This window comes from Haemaphysalis longicornis, unplaced genomic scaffold (genome assembly GCF_048455015.1).
Source record: "Haemaphysalis longicornis isolate Haplotype H1 unplaced genomic scaffold, Haemaphysalis longicornis Haplotype H1 scaffold_12, whole genome shotgun sequence".
In the NCBI taxonomy this organism is placed as follows: Eukaryota; Metazoa; Arthropoda; class Arachnida; order Ixodida; family Ixodidae; genus Haemaphysalis; species Haemaphysalis longicornis.
The window spans coordinates 5,015,702-5,041,416 of record NW_027526225.1 but is presented as its reverse complement, the minus strand read 5'-3'; the positions used below and the strand labels follow the sequence as shown (position 1 = coordinate 5,041,416).

At 45.9% G+C, this 25,715-nt stretch overlaps 1 protein-coding gene across 1 annotated transcript; it reads right to left on the bottom strand.

The window, feature by feature from the left end:
- Nucleotides 1-172: 172 nt before the first annotated feature.
- Nucleotides 173-25,696, bottom strand: LOC144162317 (mitochondrial ribosome-associated GTPase 1). Its single transcript, XM_077692796.1, has 10 exons — nucleotides 25,517-25,696; nucleotides 24,689-24,753; nucleotides 23,712-23,903; nucleotides 20,094-20,150; nucleotides 17,551-17,644; nucleotides 13,068-13,129; nucleotides 11,330-11,426; nucleotides 6,181-6,262; nucleotides 5,121-5,227; nucleotides 173-4,037 (listed from the first exon to the last, which is right to left on the bottom strand). The coding sequence occupies exons 1-10, from the start codon at nucleotides 25,617-25,619 to the stop codon at nucleotides 3,925-3,927; spliced, it is 972 nt and encodes a 323-aa protein (XP_077548922.1). The 5' UTR covers nucleotides 25,620-25,696; the 3' UTR covers nucleotides 173-3,924.
- Nucleotides 25,697-25,715: the final 19 nt, after the last annotated feature.

The following is a 25,715-nucleotide window of genomic DNA, read 5'->3' as shown; positions in this document are numbered from 1 at the left end:
AGCAAGTATGTAGCCTCACACACTTGCATACACAAAGGCAGTGCGAAGCACAAACTAACCTTGCATGTTGCAGTTTCTGTGTACCCTATTTCTTCATCTATAATTAGCACACGGGATTCACTCATGCATTTTTTTCACTGTATTTTTATTGTAAAGGATTCAATAAGCTCCCACTCCTTGGCCAGCACTTAAAGGAGCCATGAAGAGAAAATACAACTTCGTTTAATTTGAAAGAACTAGGATTCAGTATCTCACTCAGCTCCATTACAGCCACAAAAGATGTTTTTTTAACGAAAAAAAAGCAAGAAGTATTTAAAAACTTTCAAATTTTGCGCCACAGTGACGTGTTATGAGCAAGAATGACGTCATACGGGCCAACAATAAAACACAATTTTCAGTGCGTTAACTGCACGTTAGCATTCAAGTGATGCTGTCAAATGGAACTAGAGGCCCCAGTACAGACGTCCAGTCATGTGTCGTCGCGACAGGTGAGTTAGGCGGCCGCCAATCGCACAAACAAGGTTCCGTGACGTCACAGAAAAGTTGCGGGAAATTGGCTAGGGGGTCGCGACTGCTTCACACGTTTTCTTTCATATCTCCGTTATTTGTTCGAAGATTGCGATGCTATTGGTATCATTGCTATCGGAACTAAGCAGTCTTTCTAATAAACCCAACTTGTATTTTGTCTTCATGGCTCCTTCAAGAAGCTCACTGGACAAGTGGCGCCATCTGGTCAGGTGGCGTGTAAATGCTAATCTGCTACTGTGCTAAAATTATTTAGCGAGACCCCCCCCAGCCTTGAAGAAGTGCTTAAAAAGAGAGTAACCACTAGTCCAACCACTCCACAGGCATCACTGCGAAGGGCAAGAGGATGTTCCGCCAACTGTGATTAGCTGGCAACGGCATCTGATGGAAGTGGAGCACGTTCGGGGCAGTTTTGCTTGTTCATTGGACAATCGTGCGTCTTGCATTCGACACTCGCACAGACTCGGTGTCCCTGAAAGAGACACCATGTGTGTGTTATGTTATTGGCCCATGAAAAGAGGAGATGCTCTAAAATCTTCCACTTGGAGCTCTCAAGCTGGTTGTAACAAAAATCGGCATAGAGGTGATGCTGCTCTTGGAGGATGCATTGTCAGGAGAAATATCAGCATATAGATCCAGAGGTTGAAGCCACGCATGTGGCAGTGGCCGTGGGTGCTCGGATATCAAAACATCCGGTTTATCAAGAATAGTATTTTCTTAAAAAGCACTTCCTGCACCCTACATTTTGAGTCCCAGCCCAGCTCTTTCAAAGGATGTCTGAGTAAAAGAAGGTACAGTTGACTCCTGTTAATACGCAGTCCATGGGGACTGCAAAAACTTCGAATTAACTGAACTCTTAGTTAAAGAGCACAAGAACAGCATTGTTATTAGTCTGCAACACGTCTCCTTTCTTGCTCGTGCTGTCAAGGAATCTCGACTTTTATTGCCACGTTGAGCATACAACACAGCTTGCCTTGATAGTTGAGACTTATCGCTAAAATTTAAGTCTGCAGCAGCGTGCACCACGCGAACGGTTCACGTGGTACTGTGTGCAACAAAGGTTGAGGACCTCGAAAGAGAAATGTGTATGCTGGCGCGAGTCTGCCTGCCACTATCAACTGTACCTTGCCTGACTTGCGATGGCACCTGCATCAGTACAGAACACAGCATTGTTTTTACAATTCAAATTTCTGAATTTTAGTGAGAAATGACGTTCAGTCACCTCAAAGCCTTTTATCCGAAATAACTTCCAATGAACTGATGTAAAGAGTTTTAGCTTTGAATTACCGAACACTTCCTTACCTTGAATTGTATGTAATATTGCCGGAACAGGAGAGAGACAGAGAGAGAATAAACATCTTTAAATAAAGCTCAACGGTGCAGGATGGTGGGAGCTCTGGCCCTGTGGGGCGTGTATGCTAGTCCGGGATGGCCTGGTTCTTGGAAAATCACTTCCAATCAACCAAAAATTCCAAATAAGCGATTTTGAATTATCGACGGAACTGTATATCAACTAGCACTTCTGAAATTTAGAATACATAGGAAACATTTCAAGTTTTCAAATTTTGTTATTTGATCTAACGCAAAACAAAATATTCGCACAACTCTATCTACAGGCATCAATGATAGGTTATGGAACGCTGTTAGTCCGTCCAACCAAAAAATAAAAATTTCCTCAGTGCACTTAGGTCTACTTGCATGGCTTGAATGCAACAGCATCCCGACTTCGTTTCGGATACTCATGAAAGACCTGCGTACTTTCTGCTATGTTGTATTAGCACCTGGGGGTTTATGGAGATGATATCCATGGAGTAGAACAAATTTCATGATGTTTGGCTCTCACTGCCGCATTGTACGCCTCCTGCTTTTGGTGGACCGCGCTAAGTTGACGCCAAAAACGGTGGTACACCTGACATCAAAGCGGATCACTCTAGCGCTCATTCTGATGCACACTTTTGGTCAGCCAGAGAGAACACGTGTCGAAATGCCAGAGAGAATACCTGAGTGGCTGTCAAGAATTGAGCTAATTCAGCTGAGAGAATTTTCAGATGACAGTGGCAACCCTTGAAGTGTTGGCAGCACAACTCTTTTGACTGTTACGTATCCTGTTAGGGTGTACTGATGTCCTGTGATGTCAAGATCAAACAACAAGCACAACAAAAAGGCTGTGATGTGGGGGCCAAGCACTCATCACATTCTGATAGCCTAGATTAGATTTCCACCCGGAGAGAAATGTACACCATTTCCTTTGCAAAGCCATTCATTCACTTTGTTTACAGAGACCTCCATAAGAAGTCTGACACCAATGCAATCTTTTGTGTCGTGTTTTTATTACCCTACTCACGTCAGCCATTTCTGGTACCATCACTCAATCACGCCACCGATGATGTGGGATTCTCGTGCAATGGGGCATACCATATTTACTCACGTAGTGAACGCACTCGCATAATGAACGCACCCCCCAACTTTAGTTGTCAAAATTAGGTTTCTTTTTTTTCCCCGCATAATAAACGCACCCCGGACTTTTTAACCATGCAGTTCCATGGATGGCCGTACTGTAGCTTTCCGTCTTCACTCGCTCCCGCTGGTGATGATGATCGCGCATGTAACCTAGAGCCATCTCTCGGAGTAAAAGCGAACAAACACTCCGGCGCGGCGTCATGGGACAGCCAGTCACAACGACGCGCATCTAGCCCTACTTTTTGGTGATGGTGTTCTTACTAGCTTTTGTGCTCGTCTTGCACCTTTCAGTCGGCGATGGGCCGAAATGGCACTTCCGCTGCCAGTTTTAACTTAGAGGTTCTGGAGTATGCAGTCGAGTATGGGAACCGTCCTGCCGGTTCAGACATTTAGGAATTGAAGAAGTGAAGCCTTGACAAACGAAGACGAGTGTAGTTCCATAAAAACGCTGTTTGTTTACCAACTGCGTATGCATATTATTTACTGCGAAAGGTAAATGATTTAATGCATTTTTTTCGTTGCGGACTTCTTTCGACGCCTCGAAAAAGTATCCTGAAAATTACCCCACATTTTAATAAACGCACCCCCAGCTTTGCTTCTGTTTTACGCGAAAAAATGTGCGTTCATTACGCGAGTAAATTCGGTATAACACTTTTGCACTAAAAATATTTCAGAAGAGTGAGGTGTGCAACAACAGCGGAGGCGTGGCGAGAAAAGTATTGCACAATAAAGCGCAATAAAAAAATTACGCCAAAACTACCAGACTGTCATATGCCGTAATCAGCCGGTTATCCTTGGGTTACAATACCTCCTGTTGTGGTCAATTACTTTGCGTAATTGTTGTCACGGACACAAAAAACGATGGGAATGTGTCATTGGTTCAGTGGAAGCAATTGCTTTTCGCAAGTGACTGGGGACCTCCAGCCAGCCAGCCGGCATTCACTGTGCTTGAGGTTTGTCCGGCAGGAAGGTGATTCTGCCCAGGAGTCCTCGACGGAAGCCCTGGATGAAGTTTTGGGCCGCAGCTTCCTGGTTCGGACGTAGGCTCCAGCCTGCAACAGGCAGACTGCATCGTTTCTCCCCAGTTTACGACATTTCGCTGCCAGCCATTTCACAAAACCCTTACCCTGCAGGCTTCATCCTTCAGACGACAAGCCCATATAGCTTATTCAACCAGATGAATCTTTAGGTACCGTATTTTCACGCGTATAACTCGCATAAAAAATGCGAAAATTTCAGTGGCAAAGTAGGGGTGATAATACGTGGTGCTGATAATACGTGGGGTTTTTCCTTTAGTGCAGCTTCACGGCAATGCGTGTTGTGCCATAAAGCTCCTACACAGTGACACTGACTAAGCCTTCCGTGGCAGCGATTGCGCAAAACATACAAGGACAAGGAAGAAAAAATGGACGAGCGCGCTCTAACAACTGAATTTTATTAGTGAATTGTGACTTTCGCCTTGCAGTCAGTGTGTCCTACTTGCTAAGTATACGCTTTTTTCCGTCTGCATGGTATGTGATGTGTTGCTTGAACAGTAGCTTTGGTGCAGCCTTTCCTGTATCAAATGTGCGGGCAATACGCGCAAATTTTTTTTTCCTTTTCGGTGGGCTGAAAGTGGGGGTGCGGATTACATGCAGGAGCGGGTTATACGCACGAAAATACGGCAGTTCACTAGTGCACACCGCTTTTGTTCTACAGGTTTTTATGTCTTGAAAGATTTCTTCAAACGCTTGGGCTTAACCTGCAGGTAGAACTCGGGTGACGAGCCCATAACGTATTCAACCAGACAGATCTCAGTCAACTACTGCACATCACTTCTTTTCTATAAACCCATATCTATGTTTTGAAAAAGTTCATAGTTCATCCATGGCTAGGGCACGTAGCAACAACACCCAAAAGTATTTGAGGCTTTGAGTACTCGGACAAGGTATATAAAATAAAAACACAGCTGGCACTAACATTAAATCAAAATAATTTTTTTGCTCCTTGACAGTAGGTGGGAGGAATTTACGAAAATTTTATTTTGCAGCAACACATCAGACAGAACTCTGTGACAGAGCTGACTAGTTAGCCGAGCTTTTCGTTTTGGTTTCGTCAAGACGCTAGGTGATTCAGTGTGAACCGTTTCCACATACCTTCAAAAGTTCGGACCTTGTTGATGACCCCCATGTTGATGGCAGTTTTGTAGAGCACCAGGCGAATGTCGTCACAAGGCCCGTCTAATCCCAAGTAATCGACGTAGCTGGAACAAGAAAAACAAAACCCGTTATACCTTTCACACCACTGGGCATGCCTTCCGGGCATTTCCAATTTTGCTTCTTGAAAGCATCACTTGTCTAGCTCAGTGACTGTGTATTAGAAAACTATGTTTGAGTGCTTAATTTGCACCAACATTATTCATTTCTTCCAATACGCAGCTACGCTTTCACTGCTACTCGCAAGCCACTAGAGCGACCTCTCAGCGTTGGTGACCCTAAAGCAGTCCCCAATGCATATATCAGGGCAGGGACCTCTTCTATAGACTTTCAACGGCTCCTATCCTGCACTGTCCGAATCAATTCTCGCGTGTGCATGCGTGCGTGTGTACATTATTGCAAGATCCAGTCTCGCTGTACTTATGAGTTGACCACCCAGGCCATCCACCAGTCGCTTCCCATCCCCTCATCGATGAAAAAAACCTGGCATATTTACAATGGCGACTAAACTGCACCCGTCTGTGCCGTGGTCGGACATACCCGCTTTCTGCGACTTCGGCCACTCAAACCTTGCCGCCCTAATGACCAGAAACGGTTGTGCCATGTAACAAAAGCCTCTCCCTTTGTGGCAGAATGCTGTTTTCTATTTTTCTAAATACGCGGTGCCATCCCTGTTCTCGATGTTAAACAAAATAGACTCCGAAATGTGACCCTTGAATAGGTTGAGTGCAAACAGAGCAGCAGTTTTCTTAGGAAAAATTTTTATACACTATAATTAATCGGTGTAACGCCATACTCAAAGGCCTTTCTGAAACGAAATTCCTGGCTTTGACACTGGTCCACAGCAACACACTCTCGACGGTACCATCCCGTTTCTGCTGCAGTTTTTTCCAGGGGAACACGAACCAACCAGCTCGCATCGAAACAAATCCGCCCCTCCACCCACGCTTCACCACAAACGAAAGAAGGAAGGAGAGGCAGGTGTGGAGGACGGTAGTACCTGTAATTGTGCTGCTGGTTCAGCCAGAAGAGGAGGTAGTCGGCCATGAGGACATTTCCAACAACGTGGTCCTGCATGCAACCTGCGCACGTGATGACACCACCACTGGTTCCACTGGAGCCACAAATTGTGCCTTTACAACACCCCCTAAACTCGACCCTGTCACCAAGTTAGGCTTAGGAAACCAGCCGTTACAGGGCCCCTTTAAGGGGGGACATGGCTCTTAAAACAATTTCTTTGAATTGTTAAGTAAACTTTGTGAAACTTGTCAGCCTTGCTGGTTTTTTCCCCACTGATTTAAAATATTAAATTATTTTTTCTGTCAGTCAATTAGTTACTATGATAACTAGAGATAAGTACCGTATTTTCGCGCGTATAACCCGCACCACAAATGCGAAAATTTCAGTGGCAAAGTAGGGGTGCAGATAACATGCGGGGTTTTTTTCTTTACAGCAGCTTCACGGCAATGCGCGTTGTGCCGTGAAGCTTCTATGCAGTAACATTGACTTAGCCTTCCATGGCAGCGATTGCGCAAAACATACAAGGGAACGAAGAAAAAACAATTGCGGGCGCCCTCTAACAACTGAATTTTACCCTTTTTCTGTCTACATAGTATGTGATGTGTTGCTTGAGCTGTAGCTTTGGTGCAGCCTTTCCTGTATCAAACGTGGGGGAATACACGAGGACTTTTTTATTTTCCGGTGGGCTGAAAGTAGGGGCGCGGATTATATTCAGGGGTGGGTAGTACACGCAAAAATACGGTAGCCATTTTGGGGGGGGGAACAATAGTCAAAACAGTGCTAGCCATAGAACTGTAATCTTTGCATTTTCCAATACTACTATGAACCATGGTGAGTGCAATAAGAGAATGGGTTTTTTGATGCACCACTTGGGACTAATTTTACGGCTCATTAACCTTTCATGTCTGAAATGGGCATTCAAAATGGTTCCTTGTCACTGGTGCCACCAAGGTTTAATGAGGTGTAAAATTATTTTCAAGCGGTGCATCAAAAAACCGATTCTCTTATTGCACTCACCAGGGTTCATAGTATTGGAAAATGTAAAGATTACAGTTCTATGGCTAAAACTGTTTTGTCTATTGTTCCTCCAAAAATGACTAATTATCCCTAATTATCTTGGTAACCAATTGAATTACTCAAAAAATGGCGTATTTGAAATCAGTGGGAAAAAAAAGCAGCTGGACTGACAAGTTTCACAGAGTTCATTTAACAATTAAAGGAAGCTGTTTTAAGAGCAGTGTCCCCCCTTAATGTGAGGCCAACGAAACCAAAGCTGGGTGAAGGAACAACCGGTATTTTTATTGGTGATATGAAAGTGCCAACAAGTTCAGCTTTGTACTGCACGAAAGGCAGGCTAAAATTTGAGAGGGTCCACACTTTGACATGATTCGCACTGAGATGAGATTGTGCACTCTGGTCTTGCCAGGTTCGCTCAGAATTATTCAATACACACCACTTGCGAAACTCCATTTCAGAATCCGTGCCATGTGAGCCCTCCTGCATCATTGAAGCTTTGGGGACAGAAACTGAACTTAGATTAACATTTACTTCATAACATGGGCCAATAAAATAAAGCTTACTTCTCAAATTAGCAAACACTAAATTAGGTACTGCTTACTTTTGTTTCCACGGCTGTTTTTGCTTTATGACGTACGGCAGGAGCTGCAAACGGTTGAGCACCACTTCAACCTTCTGACTTGCCCCACACTTGCCTCTGTTTGCTTACCAGAACAAGAGGCTCACCTGCAGACCGGTTTTTGATACATGGGGCCCATGGGGAATTCCGCAGCTTGTCTATAGTATTGAGCAACTCTAATCATCGGAGTGTTTTTTTTTTTTGGCCACTCACGACACTGACACATCACTTTGTTTTTAATTAGCTGATGGAGTGCTGCAGCCATATGCGTGTACCAAAATTGACAGCACATTATCTGGTGCAGAATCGACACCTGGGCCAGTCAGTTCATAGTCCGTTCAAAGAGCAAAAAATGACAGGGCCCGCATCCCATAAGCCAAATTTTTCCAAACTTCTTCGCACTGTTTGAATTGACGCTTTTACCTGCCTGGCGTGCGGAGGGAATATTTCTCCTGTAAAAAGCTGAATTGACGGAGACACGGCAGAAATGTGCGCTCCCGCAGCCACCCATCAACGCTCGCTGCTGCACATGCAGTGACACCCACTTTCAAAAAAGACACGTCCAAGGAATTCGTAGCAGTGCAAATCTGGGGTGCAGCACCTTGAAGCCACACCTCAGACATGAAGTGTGCCGTAGTAGGCTACGGATTAATTCAAGCCACCTAAGGTCCTCCAAGATTTCTTTGTTTAGTCCACGCAGCTAGGCATTGTATGCATGACATTGTACTCAACAGGCTAGGGCGTCATTGGGCATAAGGAGTCTTCTCCTAGATGAGGAGGCTTGTGAACTCCTTTAAGACAGCGTAAACTCATTCAGTACACAAGTCAGCTACAAACGTTCACTGTTGCACTAAACGGGCCGAACTTTCACAGGGGATAGCTGATCATAAACCAAGGATTAAAATAGGAGCAAGACAACATTTGATTCTTACAGCGCCTATTTAACTTTTTGATTAGCCACAAATTAAACTGTATTCTTCTCAGCAACTTCATGCACGTAGTGCATGGCATAGTGGTGATTTTGAGGACAAGTTCTCCTTCGCCCGAAATTCCGCAAAAAACCGGCCGAGTCTGGGCTAGCTGATACGTCACTCCAGCCAAAGTCAGCCCAGAAAACGCGCAGAAAGCCGACAACATATGGTGTTTAAATGCCAGCGAGGCTGCGTTTAAAGAAGGAAACACTACACCCGTACAGTGCGGCGAAATACACGGCCACTGATGTGGCTTAGCTTTAAAACCATACACTTCGCATTGGCGGCAGCCCAGTTGCCGATGGCTCCGAGAATCACCCATTGTGTAGGAGAAGTCCTACCGTCTGAAGCCCAAGTTCCAGCAGCTACTAACATGTGTATACTAAAAAGTTGCTGCACAACAAAAAGACCCACATGTCAATAGTAGCTTGTGAGGATTGCAATGTTGACAGAATGGTTCGCATTTTAATTCCTTGAGGCTGGCTCCCAGGACCACACAGCTTCATACATAAAATCGTCATGTGCTGTCATGGAGGCACCGTAACAGCCGGAAGCATTCCTCCATTACTTGGCCTGGCTTACAACGTGTCTTCTTGCGGCCCCCGATGATTGAGGCAGCAACAGGGCCAACACTTTTTTTTGTCTATTTGGATGAACGTTATAAAAATTCCAGACAAAAGATTCTTCATTAGCGACACTCGTATATTAATATAAAAAAAACTTTCCGTTGTCTTTTCAAAACCATAATGCCGATTTTCGCGGACACGGGCAACTTTCGAGCCGACTGATGAGCCATGCCATTCAGCGCTGGAACATTGTACATGTGAGCAGACTAGCACCAGATTTCTCTCTAGTACATTAAAAGTGAAAAAGCTTTCTGGCATCAAAACTGCATCAAAAGTGCATCCAACCTTCGCTGAAAGTCAATCGATCGCCAAACCTTCAAGGACCCAAATCGCAAACGGTCCCATGCGACAATTTTTCACGCACTAAGTGAATGCATTTACGAACGATCTAAGTGCATACCGATACGTGGTTTATGAGATAAAGGTACTCTATTGCTATTGTACTCCTTCTCCAGAATTGATGCGCGTATTGTCTTGTCTAGAACCATTCCTTTTTTGCAATTTTCAAGTAGCTGTTTTGACACAGTGGAAGGGGTCTTCTGAAAGTTTTTCAGTCAACCAACCAGTCTATGGGGAGATGCATTCGTTTTTTGACAGGACGCCATCGGTACCACTACGAAAGCTTTCGCTTTAAAGCTCTACGCCCAGGACACGTATTTCCAAATGCTTCGCTGCTCAGAGCACCCACATGACATGTCTGTTTCTGCAATGCAGAACGGTAATTAAGCGTCGTTATTGGCTGCGCCCCAAACCTAAAGCAACCTAAAACATACCAAATCACTATTATTAACAAAAATAACCCATACATTTGAGTTTATAAAAAAAATTACGCCCATCTTCCCACGAGGGAACCCTGGTGTGATGCAACGCATCGGGGGGTTCAATTGGTGTTTCCGTTGGGTTGATTCTCGAAATCGCGTGAAACGTGTTGTGAACGCGTATGATGCATTTCCATCACATGCGGGTGTTCCTATACACGGGACAATGGGCGTAATTGCTGTGTCACACCATTCACTGAAGGGACCGTCGCTTCCATCACGTCTTCATCGGAAGAATCAAGTCAAGCACGAAGTAGTCAAGCAAGGTCACGTCAAGTGCGAGAGAGAGAGAGAGAGAGAAGTGAACTTTATTGAAGTCTCCGGTGGAGGTAGCAGGGTGCCACGCAGGGCCCTCTTGCTACCTGACTATGTGGGGGCAGTCATCAAGTCGTGTCTCGTCGCTTACGTCGGGGAATCCAACGCTCTCCGCGAGGCTCCAGCCTGTGGATCGCGTCGGATGCATCCCTGCGCGTTTGGCGAGCGAGAGTGAGCGCTTGACTGAACCGCCGCAGTGCGATACCCGCTTTATATTCACAGCGCTTGAAGGAGAGGAGACAATAGAGGAGAGTCGCGCATACGCGCACTTGCGCGCGCCGGAGCAGTTGTTAATGCAGCGTTACGCAGCGAAGCGCGCCCAAACTAGCGCGCCAGCTGTGGTATGCTAATGAGCCGGAGTGAGAGTGTTGCACACAGCTGTGGGAGAGAAGAACGGAGGAGGGATGCGGACGGACGCTGCGACGACGACGCAGGAGGGACAAGCCCGAGAGCAAGAGATGCGTCGCATCTAAAAAGTTAGGCAATGAGAAAAAAAACTAAGAGATAGACCTGCTGGGGCTCGAACCCAAGCTTTCAGCGCCAGTACTCAGTACTCTACATCAAGGCCACAGAGCCCGAATGAAGGGCTCGTTTTAGCAGGCGCTCAAAAGAATGGCGCACGCAGTGACATCACACATGTCACGTGGGTGCTCTGTGCAGCGAAGCGTTTGGAATCACGTGCCCAGGACAGGGCACACTGATGGTTGTGCTAAATGCAACAGTGTCGCACTGCACACAGTAACATGGGGAGGGGGAAACTCACCGCAAAGCGCCAGCTGCAGTGCCACATGGGGGTCGTTTGTGGCGGGACTCAAGATGCCCGGCGTGTCCAGCAAGTACATGGAGGGATCCTCACTTATCTGCAGGTCAAACACGCTGACCTGAATTCCTCTTTTCTCAAGGTCAAAGAAAGCTTACCGAAAAGCAAGTTACACGATGCACTTGTGGTGCGCAGAGCAAGAACAAAATGCAACGGTGCAGGTCATTTAGAACTGAAGTGCTTTACGCTCTCACAGACTTCACCAAGCGCTTTGTAAGGTGCGAGAAAGATGTCCAGCTGCTTTGCACAGCTTCGACAGCAATGCGAGAAAACACAGAAGGCATTTTACGCTGTTCTAGAAAGAAGCTCGCGCTAACTAAACACGAGCCAACCCGTTGGGCAATCTACTTTTTCAGGAAGTCCCCAAGTTGCACAACTGCTTTTCCACGGCCTGTTATATGGCCGCTCTAATACAGTGGGTGAAGAATTAAAACAACTACTGGTGGTTGGATGGCATCTTAAAGTGAGGAACGTGGGTATGGCAGGCAAAGCAATGCTAAGGCCTTTTCTTTTTTTTTTCCAGTAAGTAAATCCTTGGTGAAATCTCAACATGTCATTTTATCTCCAAGGGTGTCGCTTTTCAGATATATCATCAGACACACATGCGCGCACACACACACAAAAAAAAAAGACGGTTCTTCCTGCGTGGCATATCGGGCCTATGCAATAACACGAGTGCTAGCAAATTTTCGAAGTGAGAACCAGTGGAATAGACACTGCCTGGCCACTGCGGAGCGTCTGTGCTGGCATAGTGTTAGTGTACTCCATATTCATCTGTTAGGGGTTTGGGGGCACAATTATGACAACCCACGAGGGGCTTCTCAAGATAAGAACAGCGCTAGATAAAAAGAACGGTGAAATCAAGTGTTGGACGGAAGCCCGTCTGGTCGGGGAAACGTGTCTGCTTTTGATTTGTATCATAAAAAGAACGGTGTAAGTAGTAAGCAAGCGTCAGCGCCTGCAGTTACATGTCCCATATTTCCACTTTATTCCACGTCTTCCGTGTTTTTAAGAGTTTGAAATTCTAGTGGATGTTCCTCCCAGCACTTGTAAAGTTGGCTTTCCTGCTGAACCACACTCGCCGTCATGATGGCGCTCAAAAGTGACCACACAGTAAACGTTCCAAGACTTGTCGCCACACACTGCTGCAGCTCACGTTGCTGAGCTCACGTATCTGCTCACTTCGTTGCAAATGTCGGCTGAAGACGATAGTCCATCTGCCGCCCCCGCCTCGAAAATCCTTCCAATTTTACCTCTTTCCACTGATCCACACGAAGGCCCCCCTTCCACACACGTTCCATGCGGCACTTCGCACACAATGTCTACAGTCATTGTACGAATGAGTGCAATTTGAGTACAATACGGGAATGTTCTATTTTTGCTATCGCAAAAATCAAACATCCATGTATTTTTCATAAATTAACACTGCAAATGCCACTTATGTATTGATGTTTTACCTCGGATATTCACAAAGTTTTGTTTTTGCTCGGCAATTTTGATAAGTATGAACACTGCCACCCGATGTAGAAGTTTAGTAATGGCGTTGCATATATATAAACGTCTCATTCACAATCTACGTTAACTTTGGCCGAGTGGTGGACGGACAAACAGACAGACAGACAGACAAAAATCTTCATGTACGAATAGCCAAAGAAAGACTATTGTCTTTAAAAGCACCCACCTTTATGCGTTCTAAGACGCTCATCGTGACGCCCGCTTTGGCACCGACACGCGTGGCTTGACCTGAAGCAGATGAGAAAAAAGCTGTGGTTGGAAGGTAGTGACATTCACAAGTAAAACACAGGTGACACTTTATTGTGACAGAGCGTTGAGGATCAATTACTCAAAGCAGCTAGCCAAAAAAAAAAACATTTTAAATTCTAATTTTGAGGGGTTGAGGGCGCTGGGCTACACTCTGGCTATGAGGTGTGCTGTAGTGGAGAGCTCCAGAATAACTTCGACCACCTGCAGATCTTTAACGCTCGCCAAAACCTCGACACACAGGCGAAGGCGCACTCAGGATAAGAGCTCATACGCTAACCCACTGCAATACTCCAGCACCGCTGTGACTTTGCAGCTTCTGTGTGATGACACTGTAAATTATCACATAAGCAATGCTGCATCTGTTTCCCTCATTTACTCCATACAGCCGGCTTCACCGCTGCACGCACGTAATTGTTGTGAAGCACCCTTTAAAGGTAGTATTTCACGATGACGATACTGGCGTAGACGTGACGGAACAGTCTACTGTATTTATTCGAATACAAGGCAGGGTTTTTTTCCAACATAGTCTCAAAGCTGTGCCCCGCCTTATATTCGAAGCTCAGTATATATATTGTTACGTGGCGGCAGGACACAGATGAGACGAACGATGCGATGGAGTGAAGCGATCTATTCACATTATGTACAGTGCGGCCATGACAGGTTCGCGCGATGCACTTCGTCGTCGTCGTCGTCATCGTCGTTAGTTCAAGGAGCTGTCAGGCATTGTCCACCTTAGTCCCGTAACATCACCCCCCGGTTCGAGGACGACCGACCCGGTCGTGGCCGAGGCAACGCGAGGATTGCGATGAGGATGAGCGATGCGATGACAAGGTACAGTGAACATGTGCCTGCCGCCACCGATGACGATGATGCACGTGATGCCTGGCCCCGCAAAAGCGATGTCTTGAAGACAGAAGCGGACCGTCGGTGGAACTCGAACCACGTCGGACGAGAGGGCTGGGGACGCGGCTTCTGTTCTTTTGGTCTCGGCATGTAGCGGCTCGTCTTCATCGGCTGGTCACGGGCTGGGGTCACGGGGCGGGGGACCTGGTCGAATGCTCGTCGCAGTGGGCTGGGGCTGCCCGACACGGCCGACGTTTCCTCGACGGTTCCGCCCGGGCCGAGACGATGTGGAGGCCAGGATGGGGATGACACCGCACACTCCACCAAAATGTTACGTGGCGGCAAGACACAGATGAGACGAACGATGCGATGGAGTGAAGCGATCTATTCACATTATGTACAGTGCGGCCATGACAGGTTCGCGCGATGCACTTCGTCGTCGTCGTCGTCATCGTCGTTAGTTCAAGGAGCTGTCAGGCATTGTCCACCTTAGTCCCGTAACAATATATATAGGGCATTTTTTTTTTAATCTCAAAACTGCACCCACGCTTTAAATCGAATAAATATGGTATGCCCCACTACAACAGCCAGTGATATGAAAAATACACTGAAGTCTGATTGCCAGTGTATGCTAGTGGGAACACTGTAGTGCACTGTAATGCTAGTGTTTAAAGGGGCCCTGCAACGCTGTGAAGCCCAGCCTGTGCAGCCAGCCAGAGGATGCCACCTAGAGGTTGATTAGCTCACTGCTGGAACAGCATCTGAAAGATTTAGAGGCACTTAAAAGCAACAGTGTGTATGCGTACACTTTGAGCCACACTGAGAAGCCGGTTGAGCTGGTGGAGTTATTGCACAGGCTTCAGCAGCCTTCTCTTTGCGATACACATTGGTCACAGGTTTAATTCAGCAGATCAGCCGCCCTCCCATAGCAGGTGTGTAGAAAATGCTCCTTGCAGCTAACACGCACGCACTGCGTGACTTGTGTTCAATCTATCTACCTCCAACCGAATAAACATACAAAAAACTGACTGCCTCCTTGGTTTCGTTCCCCCTAAGCGGAAGTTCAGTCGGATATAAAATGATCCACCTGTGATTGCTTTGTCATCTTTGTTTACTTGCATGTTCGGTTACTGCACCTACTCAATAACTTGCCATAGCGGGCAGTCGTAAAAATTTTCTGCCTCTTCAAGTCTCCCTTTGCCTGCACGATCTATTAGCTACAACCACAATGCTGTTTCACTGCGCTGCACGGCACTGATGTCGCAGCATCGATGACGCAGCAGCATAAGGTGAGATCGCTTCCAGCTAAAATGTCACTTCCCCTCTATCGAGGCTACACTGGACATTCATCAGGATGGTACTACAAGTCTGCCCCGGCAATGCAAAGCAAAAAAGAAAAGAAGAAATGCTCAAAAGCTGACGATGGCTTGCAGAGGGCATTTTCGTTTTTTCTAGCTGGCAGCATTACACAGCCTTGCACTTTCCTGGTACAGTTATCTGTCCTACAAATGCCAAGCACCATAATAAAAAACTGTGGCTGATTCCTCTGTCATAGAAGTCGGTAAAACACGAAAGTGAAATGTGCAGCGGAATCTGCAGCTGAGCACGATTTGCGGGTTAGCAGCTGTCTTGTGGGTGTGCTTGGCGAGCTACGTCCTGCTGGCAAGGCGCTTCGGCGAAGGTGCACTGGAGTCATTTCCGTGAGAGATGTGACGTCAGTGAAATCTTGGTGTATCCCGGCATAAAACACTTTGGTGTTAAAATATAAAACCTGAAAACGAACAACCCTAAGTATAACGTACTCTTTAGTACTAAAGGTTGCTTCCCCACAAGAAGACCCTGTGTGCAGGGGTGCACCCTTTACAGGCCGCTTGCTTCGTTGTACTGGCGTCATTTCCGTGACGAATATGACGTCAGTGAAATCTTGGTGCATCCAGGAATAAAACACTTTCGTGTTAAAAAACCGGGTCATCTCCACTAACGTGAGACCTGAGGAGGCGCGAAGCATGCAGTGTATAAGTGTTTGATGCGGTTTCGATGATACGGTTTCAATGTATGATGCGGTTTCAAAGTTATGACGAAGTGTATAATGCAATTTCGATGCCGAGCGCTCGGCGTCTTAGGTCTCGGCATTTTTTTCCTATGGAGATGAAACCGTTGGGGGCTAGAGGCATACAGCTTTGCTGTAAAAGCATTTTAGCGCAAGGCATTGGAAAATGAGCGTCCCGGTGCGTTCTTTTACCAAGCATTTTTTTTCCACGGAGATGAACGTTCTAGAGCGAGGCGTTGGAAAACGAGTGTTCCGGTGTTTTAGAAGTGTCACTACATGAGACACTGACAACCCAAGCCCCTGAGATGCTTCGCCCCAAAAAACAAAAAAAGTAACTCAGGACATTTAATTAAGATGGTTTAACCAGACGTGCCATCAGAAAACCGGCAGCCAAGCAGCAGCAACTTCCATTTGCGCACTCTCCACTTTTCCACGAGGCTTTCCGCATACCCAGGCATTGCCTTAAAGGGGCCATGAAGACAAAATACATGCTCACTTCATTAAAAAGGCTGTTTTGTCTCAATAACAACAATACCGATTTCACTGCCAAGTTCAACGCAATAAAGTCCAGAAGGGTCATGGTTTGGGCCTGTTGGTGATGCATAATGGGAACTGAAAGCGCAAATTAGACACAGACAAAAAAAGGAGACAGCAGGACGAGCGCTCGTCCTGGTGTCTCCTTTCTTTGTCTGTGTCTAATTTGTGCTTTCAGTTCCCATTATTCAAAGCAATAATCAAGATATTGAAGAAAGCACATTCAACAGTGGCAGCTCCCTAGACACTTGCCGGCAATTTCTCGGCGACGCCACAGAATCTTGTTTGTGCGATCCAACCTAAGCCTCTAGTTATGCTTGATCATATCACTTGCATGCTAACTTGCAGTTACAAACAGATAAAAATGTTTTTTGTTCTGACACATAACACGTCACTCCAGCCCAATATAGGTTGCATTCACTGGCGAGGCACGCCTGCAGGCAACCATGTGAGTGCACCGTTACTGGTTAAGTCGGGCTCCGCGGGATGGCGGCACTTGTCCGTGCTAAGCACATTATGTGTGTTGGATGTTCCAAACTCTACCCCACCGAACGCAAAGTAATGCCTCGAGTCCAATCTGAGTGCGATTATTAATGACATCTCTGCTGACACCACTGTTGAGAATCAGGTTGAAACGGAGCAGACGATGCACGCCGGTGTTTTTTTTTCTTCTGCGTGCGGGCGCTGTGGCACAAGCCGCGCCATGCCCGTGGCTGTTTCAAGTGTTGCCAAACGAAGAAATTGACAGCTAAACTTTTCAATGAATACCACCTATACGTCACTATGGTGCAAAATTTGAAAGTTTCTCAGTATTTCTCGCAGTTTTTTGGTTCAAAGATTTCTTTCGAGGCTTGAATGGAGCTGAGTGAGCTAGCAAAGCCTGGCTCTTCAAATAGAACAAATAATTGTCTTTTGTGTTTCGTGGCCCCTTTAATAGAGGCATGCGCTGCTTTTTTCTTAGAACGCAGCCTACCTCCTCGCCCAAGGTGCATCCTCCGCAGGGCGTTGATGAGAGACGACTTTCCAACGTTGGGGATGCCAATCACCATGATGTTGAAGTCGTACACCTGGTGCGACACAAACAGGAAAGACTGTTTAAATACCGCCGCGTTCGGGACAGGAGCATTATCTTTTACCCATCTGAATTGATACACGGGATATTCCAACGCTGCTTTACATTTCCCTCCGCCAGACAATTATGAACCAAATGGTTTTTTTTTTAACTTGAAATGAAGCTACTTTCACACGCTAAACTCGAAACTCGAAGTAACCAAGGGTGTGTTTGGAAAACTTGGTTTTACACGTGTTTTGTCAGGAATTCTCAATTTTTTGGAAGAGTAAATATATAGAAGGAACAAACGAAATTTTGAAAGAAACTTTTTTAACAACAAGAGCGAACTTTACGAAAAAGCACTACTGCAACAAGGAAGCCAGTCAGGATGTTTTCACACTTTCAGCTTGCCTGAAAGCAAAGTTATGAGAGTTCAAATTTAATAGTAGCAAGATGCGTTTATGTAATCAAGATTCAACAATACAGTGAGCTACATTCACTAGTTGCATTGATAAAAATGTAATGAGCTGGCAATGACCTCTTGCTTTTCACACAGGACACTCTCTAGCAAGTTAAAAACTAGAAGCAGAAACATTGTGCTACAAGCTTTTTAAAAACATTGTGCTACAAAGCCAAGTTATAAGAGAGAGAGAAAGAGAATAACTTTAATGAAGACCAGCGATGTTAGCCGAGCTGGGCCAAGCTATAAATTACTAGCCACGAAGGCACAGGTGGATTTTGGACTTGGCATTTCATTTCAAAGCACAGACAAGCCGTCTGTTCTGAGACTCAGTTTAGTGATGGGTTGCTCCACACCCATTCACAGACCCACACAGCAAAGAACCAGTCTCACTAACACACTTATCACAGATAATTAACACCACAGCACATGAGCAAAAGAAACTGGTTTTTCACATAGGCCATGGTGTCGACCACGTACTTTGCTGTAACCCTCTAACACTGCTGCTTCAGTGCTTAGCACCGACAGGCCAACTATGGCATTCATTACCTTGAGACATTGTTTGCAAGGTCAGAAAATAAACAGGCAGCACAAGAAAAGGACCCATAAACAAAATGCGCCCACCTCCCCGCAAGGGGAACCCTGTGTAGATGCGACGCATCGTGGGGTTCACTTGGTGTTTCCGTTGGATTGATTCTGAAATCGTGTGAAACGTGTCGGGAACGCGTATGATTATTATGTTTTATGATTATTATTATGTTTTATGGGCCAATCTTGGTCAATCTCTCTAAGTGGTATGCTTGGGGCTTCGCTGTCGCAACGACCTTTACTCCATCATTGTTGCTGTAAGTGGGAGCTTCTTTTCTTTTATTGCAAGTGTTAATCATTGCCCCATCATGCGTTGTATCAGTAGCTTCTTGACGTAGTTTGAATGAGTCAAGGATATAAGGCGCGTTCGTAGCATTTGATTCTGTCTCGGTTTTGTGGCGCAGTGGGAAGAGCACCATGTACCTCGCGTTCCGCCCACAGGGTCGTGGGATCGAAACCAGGCGCCGCTAGCCATTTTTTGTTTTTATAGTGTAGGGGGAGGGGTGTGGATGGACAACGCCGTATGGAGGGACAAGGCGAGTGAATGAGATGCAGTCGCATCTAAAAGTAACTGTTTTCAGTGCTGCACATGTGGCCTGAGTTGCAATCATGAACTTCCACTCTCAAAGAAGCTAGCTTAATAAACCAAGACAGTTACTGTTAGGTGACGCCATGTATTCGGGCAGTCTTTGAAGAACAGGAGCGTGTGTTTGTTGACTTTGAGAACCGCGTTGGGATGCTCTTTTTAGCCACATGTGCCCCAGAATGCACAAAAAAAAAACCTGAATAGCACAGACACTCCAAAAACGCAGAAAAATCAGGGGACCAAACACAGATTAACTTTGCAAGTGCGCAACTTGGCTATGTGGCTCACTTGATTAATTTCCTCTTGCACCAAAGCAGCATACTACCGGTTAGCTGTGAGTGCGGCAGAATCGTTGCAAGTGCTTCCCGCTCTAACCTTCCTTCCGCCTCAGCGCTGGTTTTCGCGTCTATGCTCTCCTGCAAACTTCGGTCAGTGACGGCACCTATTAAGCACTTTGTGAAGTCGTGAAGTTTTCCGAGGCAGGCAAACTTCCAAGAATCCTTACCCTCTGCAATACTGCTTAGATTTTTATGCGGCTTGGAGTAACTTCGTCCAGAGCAGACCGAGTAGAGTGGATGAGTTGTGCAGGCAAGTTATGGAAACTCTTTCCAGTGAGCGACACAGAGGAAAGAATGGTTTGATGATATCTTCACCGTGGGTGTCAGAACTTGTTGGCGATTTAAAAAGATTAGAGACGGGCTAATTGATAAAGATTCAGATTTCCCGCTCTCGAGTTGCCACAAAGCATGCTCAAAGCAACGTTAGACAAAGCAGAGAGAATGCAGGCCTTCTCAGCTGGTACTTCTAGGGGTGGCAGGGAGAGAGGCTCACCTCTTGTCGATTGTAGCGCTCCGAGCGGCGTATCAGATCAGCAGCCAGGGGAACAATCTGCGCATCATTGCAGGAGGTGCGCTCTGATTGGCTCAACGACAAAAATGAACAAAGCGCAAGCAACAAGTTACTTTCACCAGAAGCGTCTACAGTCAACTCTCGATAATTCGAAGTCGCCTAATTGAAATTTCTGGTTCACTGGAAGTGCTATTCTGGCCCCGGCAATTTTACATGCAATTAAATAGAAGACGTTCCTCGATAATTTGAAGCTAGAACCCAATATATTGGTTAACTGGAAGTTATTTCGATTAAAAAGCATCAAGGCGACCGCCACATGTCGATAAAATTCGAAACTTTAAGAGCCAGAACACCGCCTTGCCCTGCACTATGTTGGCGCCATCACAACTGAGGCACCGCACAGTTGTAAAGCGGCAGGCCAGTTGCTCTCTTTTGAGGTCTGCAACCTTCGTTGTTGCACACAGCCCCATTTGAGCAGTTTTCGTGTAAGATTTAACTTCGAATTTAACGATAAATCTCAAGCAACCCATGTCGCGTGCTTGAACTGTTGACGAAAGCCAAGATTCTAAACAAAATCAATAAGAGAGGCATGTTGCAGACGACAAGGTGCTTCCTGTTTAATTAACAGTTCAGTTAATTCAAAGATTTTTGCCGTCCCCGTGGACTTCATATTAAACTGTATTTGCGGCGCTTGTGCATGTCTTTCCGCCTGTTTTTTGTGAGGCTGCCTTTTTAAGGAGCAGTTATTTTGCATAAACACCATAACTTGAAGACACATCCTTCAACCTCTTCCGCACGGCTCTTTCCTGACCTGGATTTCAGCACAAACTTCCCATAATTTCTATTATTTTTTTTACACCACATTTTATAAAGTGCAACATCTTATATATTTACCCATTTAACATTTCATTGAATCAAATATTACATCACGTGTGTTCTGTATGTCATTAAATTTCACCGCACAACAGCATCTTATCACATTTTACCAGATCTGGTCTATTTTGTCTTGCCCAGTTTATTCGATCATGCCAGATCTATTCCATTACATTTCGTGACATCATATCTTATAATCTATTACATTTTGTTACATAAAATTGTATATCTTTCATATGGTAATTGAGCAAATGTGTGGAACTTAGAGAACCCTGTGAATAGTGTTTGTTATTTGATTTGCAGTGCTGTTTTACCATGAGAAGCATTCAAAATATTCAAATATTTGAAATGTACAAATAAAAGAGCAATAAAAGTTGGCACAACGTGCGAACTTTCCACGATTTGCCGCACAGCATGCCCTTTGTGTCAGCTTTTTTTTTTTTGCACAACGCCAATGTTGCGCAAAAACACCCAACTTACAGAACCTCGTGTGAAACAAGCGTATTGTAACTCTGGTGTAGTTAGCTGAAGAGGAACGCTACTTGTACACAATTTATAAGTTGACATGAAGTTTTCTATATATAATGTAGCATGAGCGAGGCGTCAACAGTTGTTACGCATTGGCTTGCAGTAAGATATTGACACCAGCCGCTAGCATGCTTAACCTCTTTTCAATGACTGAAGGAACCAGTCAGATATACTTCCAGTATTCACAGATTTGAGGAACTCGCATTTCTTCGTGGCAAGGTGTAGCAATTTTTATTATTTTGCGCACCATTTTCTTATTGAGCACTACTACACGAACAGAAGTCCTTACTACCGAAGTTATTGTTTTTTTTTTTTTTTTTTTTTGTAGCTACAATTTGGAAGCTGCGTACACTATGAAGAAAAGATACTAGTATTCAATTTGCAATCAGTTTTTACCATCGTATTCAATTCGTAGTACCAATCGCTATTCGCACACCTCAAAAAATTTATGGGATTCAATCCTACACTTTGACTATAAAGCACACCAGAGTGGATGGCTCCGGATTAATTCAGACCACCTGGGCACCTCTAATGCGTGCCAAAATCTCGATACGCAGCCGCTTTTGTTTTTAGCCTCCATCAGCGAAATGACGGAAGCGGCAGGAATTGAACCCTAATCCTTTGGCCCAGCAGCACAACGCCTTAGCCACCAGTTTGCACGCCTCTAAACTCCGTTTCATACATGGCGTGCAATGCAAAGTACGCTACGGAAGTACCGTACTTGCACGATTATAACGCACACCTTTATGAAAACAGGCATTCAAACATGCCCGTGTGTTACAATCAAACTTAAAGCTCCAGAAGGAAAGACATAGGTGCAGCTTGTAGTACTAGTGGTGCATGGCTGGAGAAACAGCAGAGCTGGCGGCCCCTCTCCCTTCGTCGGACACCCGGCTGTTGCAACTTACATGGATTTTCGAACTTTCCACTGAAAAGTTCACCATGACTATCCCGGATCGTTTTGTCCGCAATCTTTCACATCACTCCCAAAGTGGACCGCGTTGGCATGCGCCATAACCCGGGGCAGCCGGCTTCATGAACTTGGCATCTGTAGTGCGATCTTGGCGTCTGTGCTCCCCACTTCAGGCGCAAACGCACGTGAACTGGCAAGGAGAAGAGCACGCAAGAGAGCACGCTACGAATGCTGGGTAGAGGAGTGTTCTCGAAGGTCGAGCTGGCCGATGTTGGGCACGCCACACGAGGTGTGCGCTCACGTGCGCTCGGTATCTTGCTTGTGTATTTTTTTTTTTTGCGAGCTCCTCACGTGGCACAAGCCGACGCACAAGCCTGGCCAAAGCTGGGCGCTCCTCACGAGGCAAATGCTCATGTGCGCTCAGTCTTTTTTCTTGGTATTTTTTTTTCTGGTACTGCTATACAGCGGAACTGCTGTTAAAACCTCAAAACTGAAAACACCAACACCAAACCGAAACGAAGCGGCTCGGTGAATGATGGAGGCTTCATTCAAATGCAAAGTAATCATCTTCGTAGAAACAAAAGGTAACCGGGCAGCGTCCCACGCATAAGGCATCCCGGAGTCGTGTGTTCGCAATTGGCGAAAACAAAGAGACAACATTTTGAAGCACAGAGCTTTACAGAAGCGCTTTAGCTGCCCACACCATGTGCAGATTTATGTTAAATTAAATGTTTCGTGCAATTTTGAGGCGTCTGTTGTCAATGGCATTATTCCGTGAGTGCGGCAGAATTGGCGCCAAGTCGTGGTTTAAAGGTGTGGAACTGTATTGCGCGTTAGAATCAGGGGTGTGGTAGAATTGTGCAAATACGGTAGTCGGCAGTGAGAAATAACCAAATTGTATCACTGAACCTCGCGTCGTGCCTAGAACACGTCTGAAGGACCAAGGTTTAAAACGCAGCCAGGGATGTTTTTTTGGACAGAATTTGTTTGAAACAATAATGTAGCTAAGAAAATAAAATAAGCACAGATGAACTAATGCTGCCTACATGGCTGAAGGGGGCAAACCATTCTCACTGTCTGGTCAAAGTTCGGATGCGCTTGTCTCACAGCATTTAGCGTGGACAAATGGCGCCATCTCCGGGTTCCTTTTGCTACAAACAACAAAAGCAAAATACTACCGAATATTGCAGCAGCAAATGCACGTAAGCTTAGCCTGTTCAGGTAACAAATCCCAATTATGATACTTCAGTTCACTCTATGCCCAGATAAGGAGGAAAAGGGGCGACCTTGTCGACCTGTCGCACAGGCTCAGTGCTGCGGATGTGTAGCACGTGTTGCGTGCCCTGCGCACGCAGCCGATCCAGGACGTCTTCGCGCACTGAGTGGTCAGCCAGGTCGACCTTGTTCAGCAGCAGGATGTGAGGCTTGATGGCCGTCAGCATGGATGTGAAGTGCGGGTTGCGCCCACTCACCGGCACCTGATGGCCTCACGAGAGGGGTCAAGGGTCGACTCGGAGGGCGTGCAGAAGCGTGTGACAACTAGCACCATAGTACACACTGCTGCAGTGCCATGTGTCCAATGTCCAATCACAACGCACCGTGACCACCGCAAGAAGCAGTCACTGCCGATTGTGCTACCATATTTATAGACACGCCCAGGAATGATAAACGCTCACAGGAGAAGGTTAACGTAGCTGAGCACACCTGTTATAGCCACAGCACGAAAAACTGTCACTTTTAGGGTATGTCCTGTTAGCAAGGCATCACTCAACTGCAAGTGCAGCGTGCTCATTTGTGCAGTTATCTGCACATCGCCTTATTTGAAGGGTTTGTTTGCAAACATCAAAAGCAGAATAACGCATGCTCACATGACACTGACAACGCTAGCATGGTGACGGCTATAATTTCTGCTTGTAGAGATAGTAAAAAAGCGTTTTTACTTTCTCGGAACTACCATGCCAAACTGCAGCAGTGTCTCAACTCCTCTTTATTTTTATTTTTAGCTGAATTCTGGCATTGAAAAGTGCCCCCCAAGACAGCTTGCAATCGATAACCCCGCTCTCAATGTCAAGTGGTGCCCGAAACGGCGTTGCAAAAACATGTCTGGGAATCTTTCGTTATGTGGGGCGATAATTCAGATAGGGTTTCTACATGACGAAGCTACAATCGGCCTTGCGTGCCATAGAGGAGGGCTACACGTGAAAGTCTCGTGCACATATGCCATGGCATGGTCAATCCACGTGCGAAACACCATAAAGGATACACGGGCATCATGAAGTTCTAGTATGCAGTCCACCGACTTGAGTTTCCGCTGCATGTCCTTCATGCCTGCACGCAGGAACACAAAGGTTGATTAAGCCCTCAAAAGCATCCTGCTTCATGTGAACTGCGCCAGTTTACTAAGCAGAATCGCCACACACTTGAGCACAAGTCGTGAAAACATCATCATCATCATCACTAGTTTCATAAGAAGCGTGTTGAGTGCAGATAGTCACAGCGTAACGATCAATTACAGAATTTTTTAGCAGCAGTTTGCCGGGGACTTTTGAACGGTTTCGCGAGAGATCCTAAAACAATAGCTTGTGTTCAGTTTAGTCCTAGCGCTCTTTACCACTCTCGAGTTTCATTTGCGCAACTGGAATATGATTTGATGGTTGGTGTGAAGAGTACTCACGTAGCGAATGTGGCAACATTTATGCTTATTTGACGCGGCAAAACCGATTCAGCAGCTGTGATTGTTTGACGGAAGCTAGACCATCTCCGCTCCATCAGGTTGGAACAGCTCCTTGTGTTTCAAAGGAACGATTAAGCAAGAAACACTCGACAGCTGGAGGATTCGCAATCTTTCTCTCGATCGTGATATCGCAAATTGAGAGACATTTTGCCAACACCAGTCGGAGTCTCGGTCACGAACCACAGGTCCGCCAATACGTCAGTCTAAACCACAGAGATCTGAACGCCTAGCTTTAAATTTCATTACGAGAGTTATATTCTAGGCAACTAGCTGGTGCTTTCACGGGTTGGTTCTAATGTGGTACCCCTGACAAATTATCATGGCTTTTGAAAGTACGCTGTAGCGACACGTACGTACCCGTGTACATATGTGTGGGAAACCATTTCGCTACGTTTTTCGGCAACACATTGAACGTCTTGCGAAATGTAGTCGTCAAGGGTTGGACTGGCGCGGCGTTCATCCTTTTCCATCCGCAAAAACACACGGCGATGTAGCAGACCGCAAACAAATGCCGCTCGGATTCGGTTGGCTTAATATCCAACTTGAGTTGGCTCGC

Bases quoted from the DNA above. Each gene is read 5' to 3' on its own strand.
- LOC144162317 (XM_077692796.1), bottom strand. From the start codon at position 25,619: ATGAACGCCGCGCCAGTCCAACCCTTGACGACTACATTTCGCAAGACG. The intron at 24,754-25,516 runs GTACGTACGTGT...TCCTGCGTGCAG, and splicing joins TCCCACACATATGTACACGG to GCATGAAGGACATGCAGCGG. The intron at 20,151-23,711 runs GTCGCCCCTTTT...AATGATGCGCAG, and splicing joins CTGTGCGACAGGTCGACAAG to ATTGTTCCCCTGGCTGCTGA.